General features: G+C 39.8%; 3 protein-coding genes across 4 annotated transcripts; 2 read left to right on the top strand and 1 right to left on the bottom strand.

Annotated features, from left to right (window-relative positions):
• Positions 1–1,263: 1,263 nt before the first annotated feature.
• Positions 1,264–5,887, bottom strand: jmjd7 (jumonji domain containing 7). Its single transcript, XM_035949952.2, has 9 exons — positions 5,680–5,887; positions 5,147–5,300; positions 4,834–4,972; positions 4,335–4,449; positions 2,678–2,734; positions 2,495–2,590; positions 2,340–2,416; positions 2,102–2,261; positions 1,264–1,403 (listed from the first exon to the last, which is right to left on the bottom strand). The coding sequence occupies exons 1-9, from the start codon at positions 5,726–5,728 to the stop codon at positions 1,315–1,317; spliced, it is 936 nt and encodes a 311-aa protein (XP_035805845.1). The 5' UTR covers positions 5,729–5,887; the 3' UTR covers positions 1,264–1,314.
• tbpl2 (TATA box binding protein like 2) lies at positions 5,880–14,793 on the top strand. Of its 2 annotated transcripts, none has more exons than XM_023274187.3 (9): positions 5,880–6,018; positions 6,420–6,647; positions 7,153–7,351; positions 9,045–9,258; positions 9,328–9,415; positions 9,494–9,585; positions 11,427–11,594; positions 13,008–13,102; positions 13,340–14,793. In XM_023274187.3, exons 2-9 carry the CDS (start codon positions 6,528–6,530, stop codon positions 13,414–13,416), a joined length of 1,053 nt encoding a protein of 350 aa, XP_023129955.1. In that variant the 5' UTR covers positions 5,880–6,018; positions 6,420–6,527; the 3' UTR covers positions 13,417–14,793. The 2 variants fall into 2 exon arrangements, with proteins under 2 accessions (XP_023129955.1, XP_023129954.1); XM_023274186.3 differs by having other exon boundaries at positions 9,042–9,258; positions 13,340–14,715.
• A 185-nt stretch (positions 14,794–14,978) lies between these two features.
• On the top strand, positions 14,979–27,802 carry atg14 (autophagy related 14). The gene is made up of 11 exons (XM_055005654.1): positions 14,979–15,439; positions 16,776–16,838; positions 17,718–17,760; positions 18,547–18,628; positions 18,985–19,222; positions 20,353–20,582; positions 21,631–21,748; positions 22,382–22,472; positions 23,442–23,527; positions 23,609–23,783; positions 25,967–27,802. The coding sequence occupies exons 1-11, from the start codon at positions 15,162–15,164 to the stop codon at positions 26,087–26,089; spliced, it is 1,527 nt and encodes a 508-aa protein (XP_054861629.1). The 5' UTR covers positions 14,979–15,161; the 3' UTR covers positions 26,090–27,802.
• Positions 27,803–27,870: the final 68 nt, after the last annotated feature.

Here is a 27,870-nt window from a genome sequence, read left to right as displayed (position 1 = left end):
GTTTTCTGCATTTGTTTTGCTTTTGAGTCATTTTTAACAGTCATTGAGCTTTTTGACAAGTGATCAATTCTAGTCATTTTGGATGTTTTAGGTAATTTTGACCATTTTTTGATTCCCTTTAAATTATGTTTGAATCATTTTTGATTGATTTTTGCGTCATCGTGAACAAATGTTTGATAATTTGGATAAATTTTGAGTCATTTTGGACAGGATTTTTAGAGGTTGAGTTTACACAAAAAAGAAAAAATCCAGAATATTTTGACTTGTTGAATGTTGGAGTTTAAGCTCAGTGATTCCAGGACGACCGACCTGCTGATGAAGAGTCAGATGTGGCTGAAAGCTGCAGGAAAAACTGAAGTAAGTAACCCTAGTGGAACGTTTAACTGCTCGCTGTTCCATCACCTGTCCACCAGGGGGCTGCTTCGTTATAATGCTGGTTTATTTCAGTTCATCAGACTTTTAGGTTGTTTCGGTTCCATAAAGCAAAATTTAGCAAAGTTAAAAGTTAGTCTGGAAACTTGTGCTGGAGAGCTAACTGTCAAGCTGACAGGCTAACCAGACTTCCTGTTAAACTGACTTGAAAGAACATGAAGATTTTAGCACCGACTGTTTTTCTGCTGCATTAGTTGACTTTTTTTTTGTACAGTTCCGGCCCAAATATTGAAGAAACTGAGCTGATAGCACCCAGACAGTTATCTGGAATATTTAAACCTGCATTGATTTGATGACATGAACTCCAATAGAACCGATTGATCCCATCTGATGTGTTCTAGTCGAGTGTTGGACTTTTATCTCCACGTTTCTCTGCAGCTTTATGAAGGAGGCCCCAGGTGTGATGTTACACAACATTTTCATCATTTTCTAGTCGTTTCTTGACTAACTTCCTTCTACGCTTTAGAACTGAACCCTGGATCATTTTAGTGGCTCCAACTGAAGACGACTCTTTATCTGCTGAAAATGTAGAATTCACTAAAATTATTTTGGAAACAGAAATCTAAAATCAGTTTTTTTATCTTGTTGCTCTGATAGTATAGGATGTTTTTTGGTATAAACAGGAAGTTTCTACTGTCCTTAACTTCCACATGATGCTAAAATAAAACAAAAGGAGGCTTTGAAGACACTTATTAATAAAATAAAACAGCAGCAGCTCTTATAAAGGTATAAATTCACGTAGTTGTTGATTCTTAGAGCTGCGTTTGTCCAACACAGACTATAGTTTGGGTTCATGAGGTTAAATCCAAACATCATGAAGTCAAACAAGTCTGCAGTTCGAAATAAAACTTTATTCTAAATATAATAACTGTTGCCGTGACATCATGCGGATGCCGTGATGTCACACAGCGCCTCCAGCAGCTGGAAGTAGTTGTACTTGATGTCGTACTCCATGTCGTACCAGAAGTTCACTGCAGCGGAGACACAAAAAAAAGACGACAGAACATCGTTGTCATTATTGATTATTTGATCAATACTTTTATTGAGTGATCGGTTTTTGATTCGGGCTGTTAAAGGTCAGAAAACTGGAAAATGTGTTTTAACGTCTCGACACGTTCAGCTCAGTGTGAAAGGAGACAAAAGAAGGGTGTCTTGGTGCGTTCAGGTACCAGTATTTGCTGTGACGGGTGTGGTGATGTGTTCAGGTGTCTGCCAGTGCTGTTTCAAGAGGTGTGTTGCGTTCAAGTGCCTGCAGCTTCTGTCACAGTGTGGTGGTGCGCTCAGATGTCGGTACATGCTGTTACAAATGTTGTGGTGCGTTTAAGTGTTGTGACTATGTGGTGATGCATCTTGGTGTCTATACCTGCTGGTACAACTGTCGTGGTGCGTTCAGGTGTCTGTTGCGTTTAAGTGTCTGCACCTTCTGTCACAGTGTGGTGGTGCGTTCAGGTGCCGTGTCTGCTCCTGCAGTTACAGGTGTGGTGGTGCGTTCAGGTGTCTGTATCTGCAGTGACAGGTGTGGAAGTGCTTTCGAGGTACATGTACCTGGTGCTACACACCTGTAGCGTTCAGGTGGTGCGTTCAGGTGTCTGTACCTGGTACTACAGGTGTGGTGGTGCGTTCAGGTACCTGTACTTTGTGTTATAAGTGTGGTGGCGCGTTCAGGTACCTGCGATGCAGCCGTGTGACTGCCTGACATGATGGAACCACAGCGACGGCAGGAACAGCATCTCTCCAGCCTTGACTGTCACATGAAGCGGTCGAGCTCGCCGGTACTGAGGGAAGAGCTGCAGGTCCGGATCCAGAGGGTCCAGAGGGATCCACGGGACCTGAGGGGGGGAGGGGAGGGGCAGGGGAGGGTCAGGGGGTGTCACACAGAGCTGAGATTTACAGACACCTGAACGCACCTTCTCTGAGTCGCTCTGATCCATGACCTCGAACTCTCCATTGTCCCGCTGACGGTAAACAGCCGGCTGGTACACACCTGTCAGAGACAGTCACCATGGTTACTGCAGGTGCAGGATCACCACAGGGATACTGAGTGGGCGGTTGCTATAGTTACCGTAGGGGATGAAGGGGCGGTCGGTAGGCGGCAGCAGGATGAAGTGTTTCTCTCCAGAGACAACGCAGTAAAGATTCTCATAGTGGTCTTTGTGCACTGAAGGAAACAACAACGCAGGTAAAGAGGTAAACACAGCAGGTAAACACAGGTGAGACAGACAGGTGAGCAGGAGGAACATCTTACTAGACGTGACGGCGTTTTCTTCTCCCAGCCAGAAATTTACTGCGTCTGGTAACTTTCCTAAAAAAACAAAGATGAAATAATCTGATTGTTGTCAATATTTAGTTCACAAAAACAGAAGATCATTTTAAAAACACCACATTGGAAAACTGTTCAAGGTCAGAATGAAGTTTATTGTCAGTTCTGTCACATGTAGGAAACAGACGGGATTAAAACGATTTTTAGACCCAAACATGCAGGACAGAGTAGAAAAAACTAAAAATAGAAAGAAACAAGCAACGCAGTGGATACTGCAGTGATGTAGTAAAAGTACACAGATATGTACAGATGGCTTAAAAAGTCTAAAATGGTGTTAAATTCACAAAACAATACAAAAAAAAAGAGTTTCCATCCTGAATACGACGTTAAGATGTTTTTAGACAATTGTTCTTCTGATTGTTCCTTCAGTTGATTCCATTAAAATTGTTCTGCAATGGTTAAATTAACGCCCTAATTTAATTCTTTAATCTGCTGTCATCTGATTGGTCACAACTCTTCCGAGAAAAAGATGATTTCAGTGAAGTAAACCTTTTAAACCAAAACCTGTTTGTTAGAAAGTACTATTTACAAGGAATAAACCTTTAAAATTGTGAATATTTGGACAGGAAGTAGTATTTTGGGTGAAATAAGCATTTAAAAATGTAAATATTTGGACAGGAAGTAGTATTTTGAGTGAAATAAGCCTTTAAAAATGTAAATATTTGGACAGGAAGTAGTATTTTGAGTGAAATAAGCCTTTAAAAATGTAAATATTTGGACAGGAAGTAGTATTTGGGGGAAAATAAATCTTTAAAAACAAACTACAATTGTTAGAAAGTAACATTTATGAGGAATAAACCTTTTAGACCTGTAAATATTTGGACAGGAAGTAGTATTTTGGGTAAAATAAACCTTTAGAACCAAAACAAGTTTGTTAGAAATTAATATTTACAAGGAATAAACCTTTAAAATTGTGAATATTTGGACAGGAAGTAGTATTTTGGTGGCATAAACCTTTAAACGTAAATATTTGGACAGGAAGTAGCATTTTGGGTGGAATAAACCTTTAAAACCAGAAGTCCTGATAAACACGATATCTGTTGTCATCAATGCTGTGGACCAACTGTGGGTCAAACCATGAGGACAGCGGTCATCGCCGTGGTTACAGTCTCTGTGCTCCTACTGGGCAACATCATGGACGTATTTTGGACGTCATCATATGAGACGAAAAAAGAGAAACTCAATAGAACCATCAGCTGCTGAATCTGCAGGTGTTCTGGTGGAAAAGTTCTACATCAGCAGTGAAAGAGACTCAAAACTGCTGAAAACACAACTAGAGACTCAAAACTACACAAAACAAACAACTAGAGACTCAAAACCTACTGAAAACAAACAACTAGAGACTCAAACCTACTGAAAACAAACAACTACAGACATAAAACAGTGACTAAAACATCTGCAACAACACAAACTGAAGCTGATTCGCCACAAACAGAAATAAAAATAACTTCTCAGATAAACTAACGGATCACTTCCAGACCCAACAGAACAACAAAGAATCGTGACTGTTGAACCTGCTTCCTGGTTCAGCCCTCAGGTGGGACAGGTGTCCGTCTGAGCATGCTCAGTAGCGTGAACTCACCGAGAGCGCTGCTCATCCAGGAGATGTGAGGCTCCAGGTCATCATTGAGTTCAGGAAGCTCCAGCAGCAGGTTAGAACACTGTTTCTGGACGTAGAACACACCGGAACGCTGCACCTGTTCAACAGAACTTTATTAGAACACTGTATCTGAATGTAGAACTCTATTAGAGCACTGTTCCTGGACGTAGAACTTTATTAGAACACTGTTTCTGGACGTAGAACTTTACTAGAACACTGTCTCTAGAAAAAGAACTTTATTAGAACACTGTTTCTGGATGTAGAACTTTATTAGAACACTGTCTCTAGAAAAATAACTTTATTAGAACACTGTTTTGGAACATAGAACTCTATTAGAATTATTTCTGGACATAGAACTTTATTGGAACTTCATTAGAACACTGCTTCTGGATGTAGAACTTAATTAGAACTTAATTAGAACCCTGTTTCTGGAGGTAGAACTTCATTAGAACATCATTAGAACCCTGTTTCTGAGTCTCACCTTCCCCTCGATGACGTCGAGCACCGAGGAGAAGCTCATCTGTCGTTCTTCAGGCATCACGAATCGATCCCCGTTGACGGCGTCGGCGTAACCGTTGGGAGTCACTGCCACGCTGATGACCTTTGACCCCACCTTCTGTCTGCAGGTAAACAACAACAACACGACTGTAAACAAAGAGACAAACAACAACAGCATCATGTGATCCTAACAGGTATGACGTTCTGTTTATAAACATTAAATCAGCTAAATAACATATGAATTCTATAAACAGTCAATTTGTGTCCAGCTGTGTTTGTGGGCGGAGCTTCCTCACCTCAGGTACTCCAGCGTCCACCTGGACAGAGCCGGCCAATGGTTGAAGGCATTGCGGATGATGCAGGGCTTGTTGGGACCAATCCAGTCCCTGTAGAAGAGCAGCGGGTCAGGTGGTCCATCCAGGTAGGGCACCGATTGGTTCAGGTACAGCTCTGACAGGTAATCAATAACCAATCAGCTGATCAATCAGGAGCAGTAGTACAAGTATCAGTAGTAGTTACAGTACTAGGAGCAGTAGTATTAGTATCAGTAGCAGTACAGCTGCTACCCTTTATTGATTAAGTGATTGGTTATCAGCTGTTAAATTATTTGGGAAATATTCGACTAATCGATCAATTAAGATAATGGTTGATAGATTAATCAATGAAAGTAATCTCTGTAAGTAACCGCTGTATAAAAGTAGTGATGAATACTGCAGTAGTTGTAGTACTGACAGTAACTACAGCTGCAGTAGTACTACAGGTAGAAATACTGTGATCAATACTGTGATCGATCAGCTGATCAGTTCTGTGATCGGTCATCTCTTCTCACCCTGAGCCTCCTCTGAACACTCAGCCAGTCGTTTCCTCACAGACTCCATCTCCTCTCCTCATCGATCTGATCGATTAACTGATTGATTAGTTGATGATTGATTGATTGCCTCCGCCTCTCAGCTGATCACAGATCGATAATAATAATTGATAAATCACTCTAAAGATCGCTGCTGTCTCTTCTCTCCAGACCGGGGCCCTCCGCCATGCTGCTTTGTTTACATGTGGTGCGCATGCGCAGAAGACTGTGGCTGTTGTGATGTTTGACGTGAGCAGGTTTCCCCCTGGAGGAGGGAGGAGGAACTACGGGAAGAAGAAGATGAAGAAGAAACTGCTAATGGTATTATAGTACTAGTAATAATAATATTATGAAAAATGTACAATAAGATAAAATAAATATAATAGCAGGAATCATAATAGTAGAAACAATTATTACTGTTACTAATGACAGTAATAATTCAATTCAATTCAATTTTATTTATATAGTGCCAATTAGTCAAATTGCCTCGAGACACTTTACAGAACCCATATGCCTAATAAATAACAATAACATATATTGTAATTGTGCTGATAATAATTAGAATTATTGCTAGTATTTTTGACAATAATAATGTGAAAAAATAATAGGAAGAAGACAAATTTAGACTATTAGTATTAAATTTGTAATATTGATAATGCAGATGTGATTCGTTGATCAGAGGTCATGAAGAGTAAAATATCGTCTCTGATGTTTTGTTGCAGATTTAAAGATGCAGCAGCATAAAAACTAAAGAATGGAACTCAGAAATCTCTTCAGGTGAGTTTCAGGTGCAGCAGCTGATTCTTCACAGACTCTGAGTGTCTGATTGGATGCAGCTGAGCAGCTTCACCTGGAAGCTCCTGAAGATCCTGGACCAGGTGGACCAGGTCAGATGTGGAGTCATGGATGAGTCGGCGTTGGAGCGTTACTTCGATGACTCCATAGCAAATGTAAGTTTTAGATGTATCTAAATGTTGGGGCAGAATGTGTCTGAAGAAGAGTTTAAACAACAAACAGAACAGATCAGATCCTCAGAGTTTTACTGAAGAGTTTTAGAATGAAATGATTAAATAATGTCACAAAACACCAATTCAACCAGTGAAACCTGCAGAGTAGCAGCAGAAAACACCTGTCAGAAAACCTGACTTTAAAGCCAGAAAAAAAAAATTTCTTCCATTGACAAACCTGAAACTGATAGAAACAGAAAAAAACAGAGGGGATGTTTGAAAACCTGAAATTTGAAAAAAGTGACAGATAACTAAAAGCTTTGTGTCTCTTTGTGATCGTTTTGTGTGTCTTTGTGGTCGTTTTGTGTGTCTTTGTGGTCGTTTTGTGTGTCTTTGTGGTTATTTTGTCTCTTTGTGGTTGTTTTGTGTCTCTTTGTGGTCGTTTTGTGTCTCTAACAGATGAATTAGGAACTGTAAACCATCATTGTGTCTCTTTGTTTCTCTGCAGGACTCTGCCTTCATATTGGGGGAGGAGCTTGGCCTCCAAAGCCCCGCCCCTCTGCTGCATGACTCCACCCCCTCTGTGCAGAACTCCTCCTTCCTGTCTACGAAGTCTGAACGTAGCAGCGAGCTGGGCGATGAGCTCGACCTCAGCTTCCTGCCCGATGACCTCAGCACCCAGGAGGAGCCCAGTCAGGATGACACAGGTGTGAGGTCATGGGGGGGGCGGAGCCTGATGCAGGGGATGATGGGAAATAAGTAGAAATATGTTTTTCATGGAAAACAAGTAACGAAATCTATCAGGAGGCTAATAATAGAATGACAATGACTTCAAATGTTTGTGTGAAGATTCTTCTGCAGTTTTTGAAACTGCGTTTTATTGTTTTGTGTCTCTTTGTGGTTGTTTGGTGTCTGTAAGTGCATTTTGTGTGTTGTGGTGTTGGCGTTGTGTGTCTTTTTTGGCTACTTTTTTGGTCTCTGGGTGGTCATTTTTTGTGGTCGTTGTCTATCTTATTGCAGTAATTGAGTCTCTTTGTTGTGGCTTTATGTGTCTTTATAGTGGTTTTGTCTTCTTTTGCAGTCATTTTGTGTCTCTTTGAGGTGATGTTTTGTCCTTTTCTCGTGGTTTTGTGTCTTTTTCGGATGGTTTTCATCTCTTTCGGCTCGGGTTTTTTGTTCATCACTTTGTGTTTGTGTCTATTTGTGTTGGCTTTGTGTCTCACTGTGGTTATTTTGTGTGTCTTTTTGGTGGTTTTATGTCTCATTAATGTTGTTTTGTGTCTCTTTGGGTTCATTTTATGTTTCCTAATGTGTCTTTGTGGTTGTGTTGTTACTTTTTTGTGGTTCTATGTCTTTTGCGGTAGTTTTTCCTTTCATTTTGTGTTTGTTTGTCTATTTGTAGGGGGTTTGCGTCTCATTAAGGTTATTTTGTGTCTCTATTTTACTTTTGGCAGTCTTTCTGGTTGTTTTTGCTTCTTTGCTTTCACTTTGTGTCGCTTTTTGTCTCTTTGTGTGTGTCGTGTACCAAGCAGTCAAGCACAAAAGAACACAGGTTTAAAGTTCCAAACAAAGGAACGATTTATTTTACAAAGCAAATGACTAAAGGTAATGAAATCAAAGTTACAGGGGTCTTAAAAGAGGTCAACAAAATATAACTCTACTGAAAATAAGGCTGACAAAACCTAGACACCAACTCAACTAACAGACCTGCCAGAATGAGACACTGGGGCAACATTTAACACTCAGGGGAAAACTATATACAATAACTGAAACTAACACAGTGAAACCCTGCCCCCCCCCCCCCCCCCCCCCCCCCCCCCCATGATGTAAAAGCTCTTAGTCTAGACTTCAGCTCCACCCTCAGCCCCGTCTTTTGTCTGTCCAAGCAGGAAATGCCACGCAGCAGCCAGGTAACTCAAGAAAGGAGAAATGAATGACTACAAACAAACAGCAAAATGATGAACAATGTAAACTAAATGTTGGTGATAATAAACCAATTTTAAACAAACTGTGTTGTAATTTAAATGACTGCAACTCAAAGTAAGTAAACATTTGACAGTGGTGTTTGTGGGTGAGTGGACACTATAATCTTCTGTGTGGCTGTGGGCACGGCCATCATAGTGTGTCTCTTTGTGGTTGCTTTTGTGTGTCTTTGTAGTTATTTATCATCTCATTCTGGTGTTTTTCGTCTCTATAGTCATTTTGGTATCTTTTTGTGGTGATTTTTTTTGTGAAGTTTAGTCCCTTTGTGCCTCTCTTTGTGTGTTTTTCTGTTGTTTTGTGGTAGTTTTATGTCTCTTGTTGACTCTTTATTGTGGTTTTATGTGTCTTTCTGTGTTTTTTGGTGATTTTGTGTCTCATTGTGTTGATTTTGTGTCTCTTTGTGTGTCATTTTAGCAGCAGGCAGTCAGACTTCAGTTCTGGACATGTCTCAGGACAGCGGCATTGGGGTGAACTTCACCTCCCAGGATTCCGCTGCAGCCGAACCCCGGCAGGAAGCCTCTGTGTCGGGGTTGAGGACCATAGTGTCCCCCTTCTGTCCGATGACCCCGATGACCCCGATGACCCCGATGACCCCTGTGACGGAGAGATCAGGAATCATCCCACAGCTGCAGTGAGTCCCCGATGGTTCTCAGTCTAGATGTTTTACCAGGCCAGATGTTACCTTCTGCTCCGTCTGCAGGAACATCGTCTCCACGGTGAACCTCGGCTGTCCTCTGGATCTAAAGTTCATCGCCCTGCAGGCCAGAAACGCAGAGTACAACCCAAAGGTACTGAGGTCTGACGTTCCTCCATCACTGTGGTTTGACGTCTGTCTGTCTGAACTTCTTCTCTCTGGACTGTTTCAGCGTTTCGCGGCGGTCATCATGAGGATCCGTGAACCGCGAACGACAGCACTGATCTTCAGCTCAGGGAAGATGGTCTGTACTGGAGCCAAGAGGTCAGGAAGACTCAGGGGTGACTCTGGTTTGACTCACGTGGCTCAGATGGGACTTAAGCTACGTGTCCACAGGGCTGTTTTTTCTCACATGGAAACGTACCACATCATAATATCTCCTGCTTGGTGGGTGGTCATTAGTGGTCATGTAACAGACCTTCAGTCCGGTAGATGCGTTGGACCAACATGGCGGTTCAGCCGCAAACTTTCTTTTTTATTACAAAAGCCATTCAGCAAAAAGTATTTCTGAAAACATTTGAGGCGAGAAATAAGCTGCTGAATCTGTCCTGGTTTTAGTTTCCCAACAGCTAGTTTAGACATTTTCCAAAAGTTTTGCGATGGGTCAGACCTCTGCTCCCTGTGCCTCATTTGCATAAAATAGAAATGAAACTACTTTATGCAAAAGAGCTCTGGGGCGACACATCTGAATGCAGCTCGAAATGCACTGCAATGCAAGCAGCATGCGATGTGGTGTCATTTCACAAAGACAATGACTGGTGTGTGACATATTGACGGATCCTGTGGACACGTGCCTTTACTTGTGTCTCGGTCGTGACTCTCGCATGACTTGGTCTTGACTCAGTTGTGTCTCCAGTGCGATCCTGGTTTGACTCGGTCGTGACTCAGTTGTGACTCAGGTTTGTCTTAGTTGTGAGTTTGACTTCTTGATTCAATTGTAGCTCAGTTGTGATTCATTTGTGACTCAATTATGACCAAGTCATGACTCAGTTGTGACTTTGTCTTGACTCAGTTGTGTCTCTAGTGTGATTCTGCTTTGACTCAGTCCTGACCCTGGTGTAACTCTGGTGTGTCTCGGGCGTGATTCAGTTTTCAGTTTGACTTCTTGACTCAATTGTAACTCAGTCGTGACACTTTTGTGACTCAATCATGACTAAGGCTCTGGTTTGACTCAGTCTTGACTCGGGTTTGGCTTAGTTGTGACTCAATTTTAACTCGGGTTTGACTTAGTTGTGATTCAGTCTTGACTCAATTGTGACTCTAGTTTGACTCACATGTCACTCAGGTGTGTCTCAGTCATGACTCTGGTTTGACTCAGTTGTGAATTTTACTTCTTGACTGAACTGTGACTCAGTTGTGACTCTTTTGCGATTCAATCATGACTCAATTGTGACTCAGTTTTGACTCAGTTGTGAGTTTATCTTGACTCAGACATGTCTCTGGTGTGATTCTGGTTTTGATTTGGTTGTGACTCAGTTGTGACTCTAGTTTGAATCAGTCATGATCCTGGTGTAACTCTGGTGTGTCTCAGTGTGACTCAGGTTTGACTCAGTTGTGAGTTTGACTTTTTGACTCAATTATAACTCAGTTGTGACTCTTTTGTGACTCAATCATGACTCAGTCCTGACTCAGGTATGACTGTGTCTTGACTCAGGTGTGTCTCTGGTGTGATTCTGGTTTGACTTGGTCGTGACTCGGTAATGACTCAGGTTTGACTCAGCCATGAGTTTGACTTCTTGGCTGTGACTCTTTTGTGACTCAGTTGTGACTCTGTATTGACTCAGTTGTAAGTTTGACTTCTTGACTCTTTTGTGACTCAATCATGACCAAGTCTTGACTCAGTTGTGACTCTAGTTTGACTCACATATCACTCAGGTGTGATTTAGTCATGACTCTTTTGTGACTCAATCATGACCAAGCCATGACTCTGGTTTGACTCTGGTGTGACTCGAGTTTGATTTAGTCGTGACTCTGGTGTCACTCAGGTGTGACTTGGTTGTGACTCTGGTGTGACTCAGCTCAGGTTTGACTCAGTTGTGTTTCATTGTGAGTCTGCTGTTTGTTAACCGTCTGTCTTGTCCACGTGTTCATCTGAGCGCGTGCAGTGAGGAGCAGTCTCGGCTGGCAGCCCGTAAATACGCCCGGGTGGTTCAGAAGCTCGGCTTCCCCGCTCGATTCCTGGACTTCAAGATCCAGAACATGGTGGCCAGCTGTGACGTCTGTTTCCCCATCAGACTGGAAGGACTGGTTCTGACCCACCAGCAGTTCAGCAGGTAGAACCGGAGCAGCAGATTCCTTCAGTTTCACATGTTCAGACCATTCAGAGCTGTAGAATGGTCTGACTGCACCTCAGGATCATCAGCTGGTTCCAGTTTTCTAGTCTGTTCAGTTTATGTACCCCATATGATATATTTCACTCTCACAATGGACACAAAGGTTGAGATGCACATGGACTCTTGTTTGTGGTCGTTTTGGGTCTCTCAGAATTTGTTTTGTGGTTCTGTTGTGTTTCCTTGAGATGTTTTGTGTCTTTTTGTGGTTCTTTTTGGTTTTTTTGTGGTTGTTTTGTGTCTCTAAGTTCATTTTGTCTGTTTTTAGTGGTGGCTTTGTGTGTCTTTGTGGGTTTTTTTGTCTTTTTGGGCTACCTTTGTGTCTCTTTGGGGTCATTTAGTGTTTCTTTCTGGTGGTTTTGTGTCTTTTGTAATGGTTAAGCATCTCTTTGTGGTTGTTTTGTCTGAGTTTGTTTTGTGTATCTTTGTGATAGTTGTGTGTCATTTTGCGGTGATTTTGTGATTATTTGCATTAATTTTATGTCTCTTTGTGGTTGTTCTGTGTCTCTAAGTTCATTGTGTGCGTTGTAGCAGTGGTTTGTGGTTTTGTTTCTCTGTGTGGTTGTTTTGTGTCTCTGAGTTTGTTTAATTTCTTTTTGTGACAGAATGTGGTTTTTTTTGTGGTTGTTTTGCTTCTTTTCGTGGTCGTTTTGTGTGTCTTCGCAACTGTTTTGTGTCTCTGAGTTTGTTTTGTTTTTCTGTGTGGTTATTTTGTGTGTCTTTGTGATGGTTTTGTCTCTTTTTGCAGTTGTTTTGTGTCTCTTTGTGGTTGCTGTGCTTTTGTTTCTTATTGTAGGGGTTTTGTGTGTCTTTGCAGTAGTTTTGTATTTTATGTACTTGTTTTGTGTGTCTTTGAACTTTTGTCTTTAAGTTCATTTTGTGCATTGTAGCAGTGGTTTTGTGTCTTTTTGTACAGGTTAAGTGTCACTTTTTGTTTGTTTTGTTCCACTTTGTAGGCATTTTGTGTGTCTTTGCAGTAGTTTTGTATCTTTTTGTGATAGTTTTGCTCTTTCAGTATATATTAACAGGTTTTGTGTAATTATTGTCTCTGCCAGAAGGAAGAGATGAAAGTTTCACACTTAAGGTTTAATTTTCTTGTATTTTATCACCTGAAACTAGTTCATGAGACTTTTTCTAGTATATTAGCACTGGGGCTGGACCCGAATATTCGGTCCCGACGGTAGTATCCGGATATTAATTAATTCGTCATTAATAGAGCCCGTTTATCCGGAGCCCAGAAACTGCTATTCGGGCCAGCCCTAATTAGCGCAAACTGGACAACACTGATGTTTGCAGGAGGATTTAAATAATCTTTATTTAAACACTCAGATGGACAGTGACTGTTTTCCTCCTCAGTTATGAACCTGAGCTGTTTCCCGGCCTCATCTACCGGATGGTGAAACCTCGTATCGTCCTGCTCATCTTCGTGTCGGGGAAAGTGGTTCTGACCGGTAATAAATCTCCAACATGATCCAATAATAGTTAAATGCCTTAAAAAACACACCTCACACTCACTGAGGAAACCAAACCTGGAGAGTTTTCACACTTTTCATGACACGCAGTTCCATAAAAATGAGATTATTGTAATTTTTCATCCTGATGAGACACAGGTTGGGTTTTGTGGACACTCCGGTAAATAATCTGCAGATAAAGTCGTGTTAATTATTCAGAGTTGTGTTGACTTGCAGGAGCTAAAGAGCGAGCTGAGATCTACGAGGCGTTTGAGAACATTTATCCGATCCTGAAGGGCTTCAGGAAGCAGTGAGGACTCGTCTGTTCAGTATTTATGTTTTATTTTGTGTCTCAGCTGTTGGATGGGAAACATTCAGTAGTTTGTTTTACAGTTTCACCGTCCTGAGAGAAAATAAATGACAGTTTTCTAAGAAAAATCTCTGCACAGAAAACTCCAGATCTGTTTCTTCTAAATCGGACTTCAATGTTTAAAATACCCCTAAAAATCATATTTGATTTCTTAGAAAAATCCGTGTTGGTGTTAATAAGTGAATCTGGATAAATCTGACTTTCTATACATTTAAAAAACATCCAACAGAAACTTTTCCATCTTTAAAACACATTTATTCAGAGATATTGTTTTTCCCAGGATGATATTATTAGTAATCAAAAAGATTGATAACTGATATTTAAAATAACCTTCAGATGTGCTAAACCTTTATTATATTTGTCAAAACAAATTTTTTAATTTTAATTGATTTATTAAATTTATTTAATTTAATTGCTTTTTTAAACCACATTAGAGCAGCTCTGGATTAAAGCCAACCACAGCTGGACCTCATGATCAGCGAGAATTTGTTTAAATAAAAAAAAAAATTGTTCTTATAAAACCTAAAAGTCACGTTACTTTTTACAGAACATTTAAAACAATAGATGTCGAGAAAAACTGATTTTCATCAGATGAACATTTAAAAATGACCTAGTAAGTTTAAATCTTAATGTTAAGACCCTGTCGTGGTTATCTTAAGTTCTGTAGCTCTTTCCTTAATTCTCTTCTCTTTCTTGTTTCCATAACCACTTCATGAGCGAGAGGCGAGATATCGTTTTACGCGCTTTATTAAGCAACATCATCACAAGAACGAAGATAATGATGACAATGACGACGGTAAAACTACCGTGTTGCTCCGCTCCCGCTCGTTTACTGAAAACAAAAACATAACTTCCGGCCACATCTTCTTCGTGGCTGCATTACAAGCCTACGGAAGCCTAACAGGATAACAATTAAGTCGAACACTTTAATCATCTCAATTTACAAAAATCTGCATTTCAGCACCGAAAATGATAATTTATTAAATTAAAACAGGACTGCGAAAATGGCGCTTCCAGACCCTGTAATATATTTATTATGTAAATTTACCAGACTAATTTAAATAATTTGATATTAAAGTTAATATTCTACAATACTATTAATTACGTAAGTTTACCTGACTAATTTAAACTGCCGTTTAGATGGTTCAATATCATTAATTCTATAAGTTTACCTACTACTAATATAAATATTTTATATTATACCATTTAATCTTATATATCATGTAAATTTACCAAACTAATTTAAATAACTAGATATTAAATAAAAATTAATCATATAAAAAGTTAGGACATTATAATACTAGTATTATACAGATTTTCCTGAATAATTCTAATATTAACATTCAGAGAGTATAATTAATTCTCCTGTAATATTAAAAGTTAATTATTTTTTATTGTCTCTGTGGCGTGCTGTGGCTCCGCCCATCCGTCTTGCGTCACTACATAAACAAACCGATCACGTGTTCGGAGGAAACGGAAGTGGGGGATTCATCTCTTGTCTCTTCACCAAAACAAAAACGTCCACTACTGTCCGCCGCTGCTTTCCTCCACGGAGGCTTTTAAAACATGTCACTGGGAAAATAACATCCCGGCCGGCAGCACAGAGCCGCTCCGAGCCTTAGGTCGCTGCTTCTGGCTCTAACAACTCATTTTTAACGTTAGCTTAGTTTAGCTTAGCTTGGCCCCTCCATGGCGTCCTCAGCGGGGCACCCACCGCTCGATCCGGATCGCGCCGCTTCGTCCTCCGGCTCTCACTCCGGAGCCAGACCACCTCTGCGTCCCCACCACCCGCATCCGGCTCACTCCACCCCGGGCTGCGTGATGGTGGAGTCGGTGGACGACGCGGAGGGTCTGTACGTGGCGGTGGAGCGGTGCCCCCTGTGCAGCACGTCCCGCCGCAGGCTCACCTGTGCCCGGTGCGTCCAGGCCGGAGACTTCGTGTACTTCGACGGGAGGAACACAGAGAGGTAAGACCCGGAGTCTGAATGAACCCAGCCAGGATTCAGGGTGTTTTTGTTTGTTTGTTGGAGCCGAACTTCATCTCGAGATTTATAAATTTTACATTTGCCCCAATTTTCCTGCAAACACACACGACTTATCGGGTTAATTAGATCATTTTTATAAAAATGTCAATCCTTACTTCCATTCGGCATCAGTGTCATTAAAATGGTTTTGTGTATAAATGAGAAAATTTTAGTGTTTTATTCCGAAACCCTTCGATTTTCACCATCGTTTCTCTGCCAGAGCCAAACTTCATTTGGAGATTTGTAAATTTTACATTGGCCCCAATTTTCCTACAAACTCACACGACTTATTGGGTTAATTAGATCACTTTTATTAAAAAAATGAATCCTTTTTACAATTCGGCATCAGTGTCATTAAAATAATTTATTCACTAAATGGGACAATGTCAGTGTTTTTGTTCTGAAACCCTTCGATTTTCACGCTCGTTTCTCTTCCAGCGCCAAACTCATTTCGATATTTGTGAATTTTATTTTGACCTTAATTTTCTTGAAAATACGCATATCATTTCAGGGTTTTAAAGTAGTTTTATGAAGATATGAATCCCGTGTACAGTTCGGCATCAGTGTCAGAACTCACTGCGACATTAAAGCCCCCCAAATCGGTTTTATGTACCCGAGTTCCTGAACCGACCACATGCAAGCTCCAGGGGAAATAGTGGCGGAGCTCGCTGGTAGATCAGAAGTTAATGTTTGTAATTTGTTGAAAATATTGGTAACAGGTGGATTATATTAAAGCCGAATTATAAAGTAGATCACTCAAATCAAAATAATATCTGTTGTTTTCTTCTTCTTTTTATAGATGGAAAAAAACACGTTGAGTTTTAAATATATGGTTTCGTATATTGAGTTTCGTCTCGCTAACTCAAGCTAATTGCTAATTCTGTACTCGAGATAGGCTCAACTTGGTTCTGAGTACTTTAAAAAAATAAAGTTAGGATCTGATAACGAACACACACACGTTGATATCAATCTGAGCTAGTTAGCATTAGCGGCTAAGTTAACTGAAACTGGTTAACTTATGCTAGTTAGCTTGTTAGCTTCCACTGCCGAGTCAGTGGGTTAAGTTTTTGTTAGCTTTGCGGCTAACTGCTCCAGTTACACAACACGTGAAACCCAAAATAACTTTGTCCTCATAGTTTCCATGTCAGGAGGGCAAGTTTCCCAATCTGGGGTGTGGGACCCTTCAGGGGTCATGGAGAAGCTTCAAGTGGACCAAACAGCATGTGTGGAGTCTGAGTGGACGCTTTCTGATTAATTCTACTCGTTTTTATCTCTGCAGGTACACTGATAAGTTGGAGCGTCTGAAGAAGCTGAAGGAGGAGAAGGAGCAGCTGCAGACGAGGTAAAACCTGCAGAGATAGAAATGTTTACCACAGAGAGGACACGATTGATCGATTAGCTGCTAAATTAATCGATAAATGGTCAAATCTGGAGCAAAGATCAGTGATAATATACTTACAGGTAGAAGAAACAGACTAGAAACTACTTAAAAATGTTCTTAATTGGGTGTGTTTAAAGATGTGATGCAGCTGACATTGTTTTTTAATATTGCACCACAATCTAAATTCCGATTTACTGTAATAAATTGTCAGGATTTCAGAGTCAAATCTTGCGTTAAATCTGTCTAACCAGCCAGATTCCACCTGGGAGACGCCACAGAATTCTCATTTTTATTTTATTTGAATACTTTATGCCACTTTTTGATCATTTTGATCAAATGTGTTTAAGGAATTTGAAGAAAAACAAACAGCTGAAACACCAAAAAACATAAATAATACTGCAGTTATACCGACCTGTACTTAAATATTGTTTGATTTTAATTGATTTAACCTCAAACGTTCCTGCTACGCATAGAAACAGACAAATCTCTGCCCAGACATTAACAAATTATCTGCAATAGCTTACAGGTAGATATATAATAAACTGTGTTTTTGTTATTAGGCTGAATGTCATTTGTTCATTTTCTTATTTACTTAGATTTTGAGAAACACTGATCAACGTTTTTCAGCATTTTCTGACATTTTAGACCAACGAACTAATTAGTAATTCCAGTAAATAATCCACAAATTAATCAGCAATGAAAGTATTCATAGTATTCTGTTAATATTACTCCAGTAGGACTTCAGTTAATTGTTTCAGTCACTTTTATGCAGCCAAAGTGCATAAATGTTGCTGATTCAGTGTTTCAGGATTCAGACAAAATGTGATTTTCTGTTCTCAGCGTCCTCCAGGCCATGGACAGGAAGCTGCAGGCTGACGAGATGGTGAGTGACGATTTCTTCTGTGGTTTAATGTGGATTTAAATCTCTGAAATTAGACAGTTTTATACAGATGATGTTCAAGAAACACATATAGGTGACAACATCCAGAGAAATGTATGAAAAAATGTGAAAGAAAATATATATATACACACACACACATATATACACATATAAAACATGTACAAAAAATAAATAAAATGAATTTACAAATTAAAATATTTTTTAAAAGAATTGAATAGAAACACAAGATCAAAAGGAAAGTAAATTAAATTTGTAAATGAGCAAAAAAACTTAAATTCAAATAAAAAATACACAAAGAAATATAAAAATACATTTCATGCATTAGAATACAAAATACAATAAATAAAAAATAAATAAAATGAATTACAAACTAAATTTAAATATTTCAAAGTGAAATAAATAAAAACAGGATCAAAAGTAAAATAAATTAAATTTGTAAATGAAGAGTTGAAAATTAAAGATGGACAACAAGAGCATGAAGGAAGTCTGGGATGAAAACCACCATAAGATGAAAACCAGCAGCTCAGCAGAGGAGAGAAGAAACCAGTTAAACCAGTTCTACACATTTCATTCTACTCCCACTTCAATACCCCAAAGAATGGAAAATATGTTAAATAATAAATGGATTAAAATAAAAACAAACAATCAGCAACTGACAAACATCAAGAATAAAAGTGTGTATATATCTAGAAAAAGTCTAAAAAAAAGAAACAGATGTGAGAGCTGCACAGATTAAACTGAACCAACTATGAGCTGCTGTTTCCTCAGAAATGGAAGATCATGTCCTGTAAGATGAAGATCGAGCAACTGAAGGAGGCGGTCGCCTGGGGCAACGAGGAGGTGAAGAGCGGTGAGTCTTTAAGGAGTTTTAGTGTTTAAGGAGTTTTAGTGTTTAAGGAGTTTTAGTCTTTAAGGAGTTTTAGTCTCCGAATCTTTAAGGAGTTTTAGTCTTTAAGGAGTTTTAGTCTCCGAATCTTTAAGGAGTTTTAGTCTTTAAGGAGTTTTAGTTTCTGAAACTTTAAGTAGTTTTAGTTTCTGAGTCTTTGAGTCTTTAAGGAGTTTTAGTCTTTAAGGAGTTTTAGTTTGAGTCTTTAAGGAGTTTTAGTCTTTAAGGAGTTTTAGTTTGAGTCTTTAAGGAGTTTTAGTCTTTAAGGAGTTTGAAAGTTGCTTCAGGTCCATCAGCTGCTGTTTCTTCTTCTCCTGCAGATAAGGAGCTTCTGGTTCGGTCTCAGGAAGAAGCTCAGCGGCTGCAGCGACGAGCCGGACGCCATCAGGAGAAACGGGACAAAATCGAACGTCACAACCGGCGTCTGGGAGAACTTCTGGAGAGACGAAGCAAGGAGCAGCAGAGTCGACTGAGTCAGCTGGCGGCTCTGAGGAGGGAACACATCCTGGAACTGACCACCCACATCTTCCCCACGCAGGAGGAGAAACAAGGAAGCAGGTGAGTTTATAGTCGTTCTGCTGTGGAGCTAGATCTCCATGGTAACTGCTGCTGTGGAGCTAAATCTCCATGGTAACTGCTGCTGTGGAGCTAAATCTCCATGGTAACCGATGCTGTGGAGCTAGATCTCCATGGTAACCGATGCTGTGGAGCTAGATCTCCATGGTAACCGATGCTGTGGAGCTAGATCTCCATGGTAACCGATGCTGTGGAGCTAGATCTCCATGGTAACCGATGCTGTGGAGCTAGATCTCCATGGTAACAGATGCTACGGAACTAGAGCTCCATGGTAACTGATGCTACAGAGTTAAATCTCCATGGTAACCGATGCTGCTTAGCCAGATCTCCATGGTAACTGTTATTTAATCACAGTTTTTTCCCAAATATTCACCATGTTGATAATTTAACTGTAGAGTTTTGCACTAAATTATGTAGACTTCAGTTTTAATTTCTTGCTGTGCTGCACTTTATAAAGACGTACAGTTTTTCACATACAGAATTTACATTTCTGTCTTTTACAATAATAATAATAATAATCCTTCTTTTTTAGGCTTTTTTTTATAATGTTGGAAGTTTATTTCCACTGTTTTGCACTTAATTATGGAAACATTAGTTTTCATTTCATACCGTGCTTCGTTATACATAGATGTACAGTTTGTTGCTTCAAAACGAACACAAATAAAATAGTAATTTTGCTGTTTTTCAATTGAAAGTAATCATTTAGATAAAACAAAACAAAAGTATTTGTTAGTTCGTGGCGGTTCTGTTATAAACTGAATATTTTGAACAAATCAGGACATTAAAGCGTCTTTTTTGAGGCATTTTTCTTTGTTTTTAGTCATGTTGAAGTGTTCAGTTAAACAGGAATATATTAGTAATTGGAAGATGTTGGACAGATGTCACAGATATAAGAGTTTCCTGTGAAGGTTCTCAGTCATCCAGGTCGTGGTAGTCGTAGGAGCTTCAAGAGAAACCGACTGGACTTCTCAGTGAAACGTCTTCCAGAGAAATCCAGTCGGTTTCTCCTGAAGCTCCTACGATCATTTAAATGAAGCTCAGATTTGATCCCAGAACTCTGACCTCTAAATCCAGGTTAATCGTCCTGGTTCTGTCCCGGTTCTGTCCTCCAGAGACCCGGCTGACGTCGTGGCCGAGTGCGACTCGGCGCTGACCTCCAGCACGGTGAGCGAGCTGGCCGAGGCCCGGAGGACCACCTACCTGTCGGGTCGCTGGATCTGGGACGACCAGAACGGAGAGACCAGCATCAGCATCACTGGGCCACCGGTCACGCTGCCGAGCAACGGAGACTGCTCCGCCTACTACAGCTGGGTGGAGGAGAAGAGCACCAATCAGGGCCCAGGTGAGGAGGAGGGGGCGGGGCTTCACATTGACACACCTGAATGAGGTCTAAAGCTGGGACTGATTTAGTAGCTCATTTATGTTTCTCCTATTCTATTTATTTTTTATGTGTTTATTAATATTACTGATAGCTCATAGATTTATTTTTTAATATTTTAAGAATTTTAAAACTTTTCTGCCTTTAAAAAAAATCGTTTGTCCTGAAAATTTTCCCTTCACTTCACAAACTTGTATTTTTTTTAAATGTTCATAATTTTATTATTCTATATAGTTGGTGTTATTATAATTATATAATATATAGAATTGGGATTTTTTAAATCTCTATAATTATTTTCTTAATTTAAAAATTTATATTTTATTTTTGTTTTGTTTTTTTAGTTTTAAAAGCTTCCTCATCACTTCTCACATATATTTGATGGCTTCATCTATTCTGTCTGATTTAACAATGTTTTGTTCCATATTTTCTTGTATTTTTGCTGATATAATTTTTATACTATTTTTTGCATTAAGGATTTTATTTTTACTCCAAAATGTTTTAACTTTTAAAATTTTTTTGTTAATATTAGTTTCATAATTAATTCACACACATCTCCTGTTTTTATTTATTTAGTGTTTATTTTTCTTTTAAAACAATACAGTTTTTTAATTATTTATATTTATTTTTAAATCTTTTGTTGGTACCATTATTTTAGTTTTTTTTTTTTTTTAATGAAAATTTTTCTAAATTAAGAAAGTTTTTTTTAACTTTTATTTTTCTGTTCTTTTTTTATCATTTCCTATTTATGTGTAATTCGCAATGTTATTTTTTTTTTATAATGTTTTGTTTAGTCAAGCTTTTTAATTTAGTTGTTAAATTCTGTTTTCAGTTATTTTTTTTTTAAATAGAGGAAATTCACATTCTTACATATCTAATGTTTTCATTTATAAAATTTCTTGCTTTTCTTTTTATTATTGAAACATTTATATATTTGTGTATATTCCTATATTTTTTAAGCAGATTTTAAATTTTTTTTTAATCTATTTAACTGTGTGTTGTGTTGCTTCTGCAGAGTTGGACCACATTAATCCCGCCCACACCATCAGCGCCGCCCTCTGCTACGCTACGCAGCTCGTCACCATCTTATCCCACATCCTGGACGTCAACCTGCCCAAGAAGCTCTGCAACAGGTGAGTCTGACACACCTGCTGCTGCCTTCAGGCTCCACAACACGGTCAGGAAATCAGAGCGTCTGGTCCTCCACAGCTGCTTACAAACTCGACTCACTTTACATTTATCATAATAAAACAGTTTGAACTCAGAAAAAGGTTAAGAAAACATCATCAAACCAACAGAGTTAGAAAACAAAAACACATTACACAGTTTTTAATGATAAAAGTGAAATAACTCAAAACAAATATACTTCTGTTTTATATCCATTTAGTTACAGGTATGTATTCTTTGCTCTTTTTTTTTTTAGATACTATCAAAATATCAAAAACCTGAGCTTATGTTACAATTCAGGGTCTTCTACATACTCAACACTGTTTTTTTTTTTACCTGTTCTTATGAAATTTTGTGCATTTTGAGGCCTCTAAACACCTGTCTGTGTCAGTCAGGGATGTGTGATTATTTCCAGGTGCTGACAGATGTTTTACACAATTTTACGTCTCTGTTTTGACTGGTTTCGGGAGGATTCTTTATCCTCATCTTCATATCTGTTCTCTTTGAATCATCTCCATCCAGCAGAAGAAGCTCGTTCTTTCTGAATGAACTCTTCAGATCCAATAGTTCCTGTTTCTGATGTTTGTTTGTTTCCTCAGCGAGTTCTGTGGAGAGAATCTGAGCCGTTATCGCTTCACCAGAGCTCTGAGTAAACTCAACACCAACATCCTGCATCTCTGCTTCTCACAGGTCAGAAAACACCAAAAACAGTCACTTCACAGCTGCACACTCATTTATTCTCCCTGAGACTGCATCTAATGATGAATGTATTGATTATTTTATTAATGAATGAAAGGAAAATGTTCAGAAGTGATGCTCAGATGATCTCAGCTCCAAATGCTTTTAATTTACCGTCACATGTGGCAAAGAAAGCACCGTTTAAGAAGCTGAAACCAGACAAAGTTCAGCTGTTCTGCTTGAAAAATGACTGAAATAATTAATTTTATGTTGGCAAATTAATCTAGTTTTTTTCTTTTCTTTGGTGTGTTTTAATCATATTAATGCAGAGAAGTTGCTTCCGAACAGCTGCTGCAGGAAAAAAAACTGATTATCTGCAAATGAACTTAAGTATCTGCAAAACTACCACAAAGATACACAAAATGACAAGAATTCACAAATTTGGTCACAGACACATAACGACCAAAAAAATGACAAAATGACCACAAAGAGATTAAAAACAACCACACACAAAATCATCACAGAGACACAAAACGACCACAAAGAGATGCAAAATCACTATAAAGTGACAGAAAATGACCAAAGATTTGACAAAATATAAAAAAAATATACATAAATTGAATGGAAACATGCAGAACGATCACAAAGATACACAAAATTATGACAAATATACACAAAACGACCACGAACGACACAAAACGACCAAAAGAGAGATGCAAAATGACAACTAAGAGACCAAACATCACCACAAAGTGACAGAAAATGACCGAAAATTTGACAAAACAACTAAAAAAGTTACACAAATTGAACAAAGTCATGCAAAACGACCACAAATAGACACAAAATGCCCAAAAAGCGACGCAAGATGTCCGAAAAAGAATCAAATCAATCACAAAAAGACACAAAGGATTAAATCACCAGCACTTATAACTGATTATTGATTATTGATTGAGTAACATTTCGTCTGTTTCCTGTTTGCAGCATGTGGACAGCGAGAAGCTTCATCCTCATCACACCCTGAGGAACATCATGTTCCTGGTTGCCCCCGACAACGAAAACCTGGGCAGGTAAGATGTCTTTGTCTGAGGTCATCAGTGACCAATCAGAGAGCAGCTTCCTGAACTAACCAGGTGTTCTCTCCGCTCCAGGACGGGTCCGTTTGAGGTCAGCGCCGACCTGGAGGAGTCGATGGAGTTCGTGGAGCCGGAGGCGGCAGGTCCAGCCGAGGAGAGCGGAGACGAGGCGGTGACGGACGAAGAGACAGACCTGGGGACGGACTGGGAGACGGTACCCAGTCCTCGGTTCTGTGACATCCCATCACAGGTAGGAACACCTGGAACACAGGTTTATGAGCTGCCCCGCTTGGGATATGTGCAATACTGTTCTCTGATGGCACAGCTTTTGAGTCCAAGATAAATTTCCCCAAGTGAGACAATAAAGTACCGTATTTTTCGCAATATAAGGTGCACTTAAAAGCCTTTCATTTTGTCAAAAACCGACGGTGCGCCTTTTAACCCGGTGCGCCTTATGTGTGCACCGAGTTCCACCTAACCCGCTCCGCTTGATTGACTGTCGGACCATTTCCCACCAACATAGGGACGTAATACATACACTACATACGCTGGCAGCGATAAACCAATTACAGAACATTACATAAAGGTACGTACAGTGCCTACGCTTACTTCCGCCATGCCTCCGGTAGGTAGGTAAACTGTACTACCGGTATGCTGCAAAACAACACTTGTTTGGCTAAGGACCCCCAAAAATGGCATCAGTGAAGAGACATGCTTACGAGGCGCAATTCAAACTACAGGCTATCAGTTACGCGGTTGTAAATGGGAACAGAGCAGCCGCGAGAGAATTCAAAATCAATGAATCTATGGTTCGGAAGTGGAGGAAGCAGGAGAATGAATTGCGCCAAGTTAAGACGACAAAACAGAGTTTCTGCGACTCCATGCGCACCCATATCACCGCTACTTTGAAAAACCAAGTGAAGCAAATGAATTCAGAGCTTGCCATCATTCCGGGAGGATTAACAAAAGAACTCCAACCGCTGGACATTGGTGTAAACAGGGCGTTCAAAGTGAAGTTGCGAGCGTCGTGGGAGCGATGGATGAGAGACGGCCAACACACCTTTAGTAAGACTGGGAGGCAGCGCCGGGCGAGTTACGCCACCATATGTGAATGGATTGTGGATGCCTGGGCTAAGGTATCTGCTTTGACTGTCGTCCAAGCTTTCGCGAAAGCCGGCATCATTGCTGAACAGCCACCCGGCAACGAGACTGACTCCGACAATGACGAGAGGGAACCCGGCATGTTTGATGGCGAAATTGGCCCAGCTGTTCAATTCAGATACAGAAGATGAGGACTTTGATGAATTTGTGACAGAAGATTGATCAAAAAATAATGTGTGTATTTTTAAATACGTAATAGAATAAAGTTCAACCAAACTCACTGTTTTGCTTCCGTTACTTTGTTTTAGCATGCGCCTTATAATCCGGTGCGCCTTATGGTGCGGAAAATATGGTATATTGAATTGAATTGAATCTACAGGAACTTTATGTAATGGTTAAAGTTCTACCTTCAAACTGGGAATATTTCCAGAGTTCCAGGTCCTTGAAGTCCATAGAAGAGAACGTCCCCTGGAGAAAGTTCTAGAGTAGACCTACCGACAACTGTACAGTTGTCGGTAGGTCTACTCTAGAACTTTCTACAGTGGACGTTCTCCTTTCCTGCTTCCAGTCTTGAAATTTAGTCTCAGTTAGAACATTCCAGGTCCTTGATTTCCATAGAGGTGGGTCCAGATTTATCACTTTTTAATGGCTAAAATTACCACTAAGACAAAAAAAATCACACCCAAAAAATCCCAAACTATCTTGACGGGTCCAAATATGCCAGGAAAACCATGCAAAATCACCACAAAAAGGACAAAAATCACCACAAAACAGGTGAAATTGTGATGAAAACTCAAATTTGACACAACAAACATGCAAAATAACCACAAAAATGGCCAAAATTACTACAAAAAGACATAAAACCATCCCAAAATAACCTTGAAAATTTCAAATACGCCAGGTAAAACCTCCTCAGAACATCTGGTTCTTCATCTTCAGGAATTTTATCAATGATCTGATTTCTACCATCATCCTGTGAATGTTTCCAGAGTTCCAGGTCCTTGAAGGAAGAGGAGCATCATGATGTGAAGTTAGTTGTACAAAAAATTGTCATAAACCATTTTTAGTCTTTAGACTGTGACACCTGGATGGATGTAAAACTGATCTGGTGTCAGGTTTTCCCAGAACTTGGATGTTTTTCCTCCTAAATGTCATGGTTCTATCTGCTGGACTGATGAAGTTATGAGGCTGAGAAATGATGGAAAAAGTCTATTAAAAAGTGATAAATCTGGACCCACCTCTATGGACTTCCAGGACCTGGAACTCTGCTGTAATTTCTAAGAGTAGCATTAGGTTAATTTCCCCTCTCCTGTTCTTCTTCTTCTCCTTCAGTCCATGGATCTTTCCCAGAGTGCTCTGCAGGTTTCTCAGCCTTCAGCCAACACTGGAGGGATGATATCTTCTGCTGCTGCCTCCGTCACCTCCTGGTTCAGAGCCTACACCGGCCAGCGCTGATCGACCCGGATCAGGACCGAAGGCTGGCAGGTCTCAAGCATCCAGCCGCAGTTTAAAGTTTTACACATCAGCTCCTGTTGCACTTTTACAAAGAAAGAGGTGACACTTGTCTTCAGCAGCAACCTGAAAGATTTAAAAGCTGAAACAATAAAAGTTTAACTCGACTTGCAAGTAGCTCCGGATTCAAGAAGGCAAATGTTGGTGAACTGGACTTGTAGCTCTTCAACTAGTCGATAAAAATCAGCATGTTATCTGTAGGTTGGCGAAGCATTCGCAAAAGTACCACAGAGACACAAAAGAATGCTGGTTTGTGGCTTTGCAACCCCATATCCACAAAGATGGAAAAAATGACCACAAACAGATGAAGAGTGACCACAAAGAAACAAAAAACCATCACAGAGACAAAATTAAACACAAAGACACAAAACAACCACAGAAAGATGCAAATCGACCACCAAGAGATACAAAATGGCCACAAAGACACAAAATGTCTGCAAAGTGACAAAATGCAACCACAGAAAGACACAAAGTGGCCACAAAGAGACATAAAATGGCCACAAAGACACCAAAAAACCCCCAAAAAGATGCAAAATGGCCACAGAGATGCAAATTAACCACAAACGGATGCAAAACAACCACAGACATAAAACGGCCACAACGAGACGCAAAACAAACACAGAGATGTAAAATGGCCACAGAGGCACAAAATGGCCACAAAGTGACAAAAACCAACCCCAGAAAGATGCAAAGTGGCCACAAAGAGACGCAAAACAACCATATAGAAATGTAAAATGGCCACAGAGACAACTAGCAACTTCAGAAAGATGTAAAATGGCCACAAATGGACAAAACATGACTCTAGAGATGCAAAACAACCACAAAGAGATGCAAAACAACCCCAGAACGGCACAAAACGACCACAGAGACCCAAAATAACCCTAGAAAGATGTAAAATGGCCTCAGAGACACAAAACAACCACAAAAACACGCAAATCGACCACACAGTAACACAAAATCACCACTAAACACCTCTAGAATACAGATCTACTTGCAAGCAGCTGCATGACGATAGACGTCTTCGAGTTTTATTGAACTTTTATGGAGTTTTTTTGAGACAAACACAAACTGACGACAAACTGAACACTAAAGATCCTCTGACTGGATTCAGACTAAACTAACCTATAATAAATAGTTTATTTACCTTCAGTTCAGCCTGAATCCGACAACAAGGCTGAGGTCATCTTTATAGTCTGAGTCCTCACAGCTGCTGATAAACTGTGAAATCTATTTATTACACGTTTATTGATCAATCAGCATCGTTCGGACCTGCCAGCCGTCCGTCTGTCCGCCAACGCAAAGGGAAACTTTCCGTTTTTCACCCTCTTTTATTTAGTTTTTATGCGTTTGTGTGATGACGGGAGGAAATCGTGACGACGGAGGAAACCGTGACGACGAGGACGATGATGCAAATGAACGTTGGTTGCCACGGCCATAACGGACCCTGTTTACAAACTTGAACTCGACCAGACGGCGTTCACACTGGTTCAGAACCCGGATTAAAGACAGTAAATGGTCCAGGACAGAGAGGATTCTCAGAACTGAACTGAGTCTGGGTTTCTGGTGGGACGTTTTACCAAGTGACACAAAGTGGTTCAAAGGAAACTTTCTGTTTTCATTTAAAATAAAGTCCTGTTTTCTGCTTTGGGCTCTCAAGTTTCTCCAGTATTTTTATTTATCAGTGCTTTTATTCATTTTTTCTGTAAAACTAACCGAAGAAAACT

The sequence above is a fragment of the Amphiprion ocellaris genome, chromosome 20 (assembly GCF_022539595.1).
Source record: "Amphiprion ocellaris isolate individual 3 ecotype Okinawa chromosome 20, ASM2253959v1, whole genome shotgun sequence".
Taxonomy (NCBI): Eukaryota; Metazoa; Chordata; class Actinopteri; family Pomacentridae; genus Amphiprion; species Amphiprion ocellaris.
This window is presented reverse-complemented; position numbering and strand designations above follow the sequence as displayed.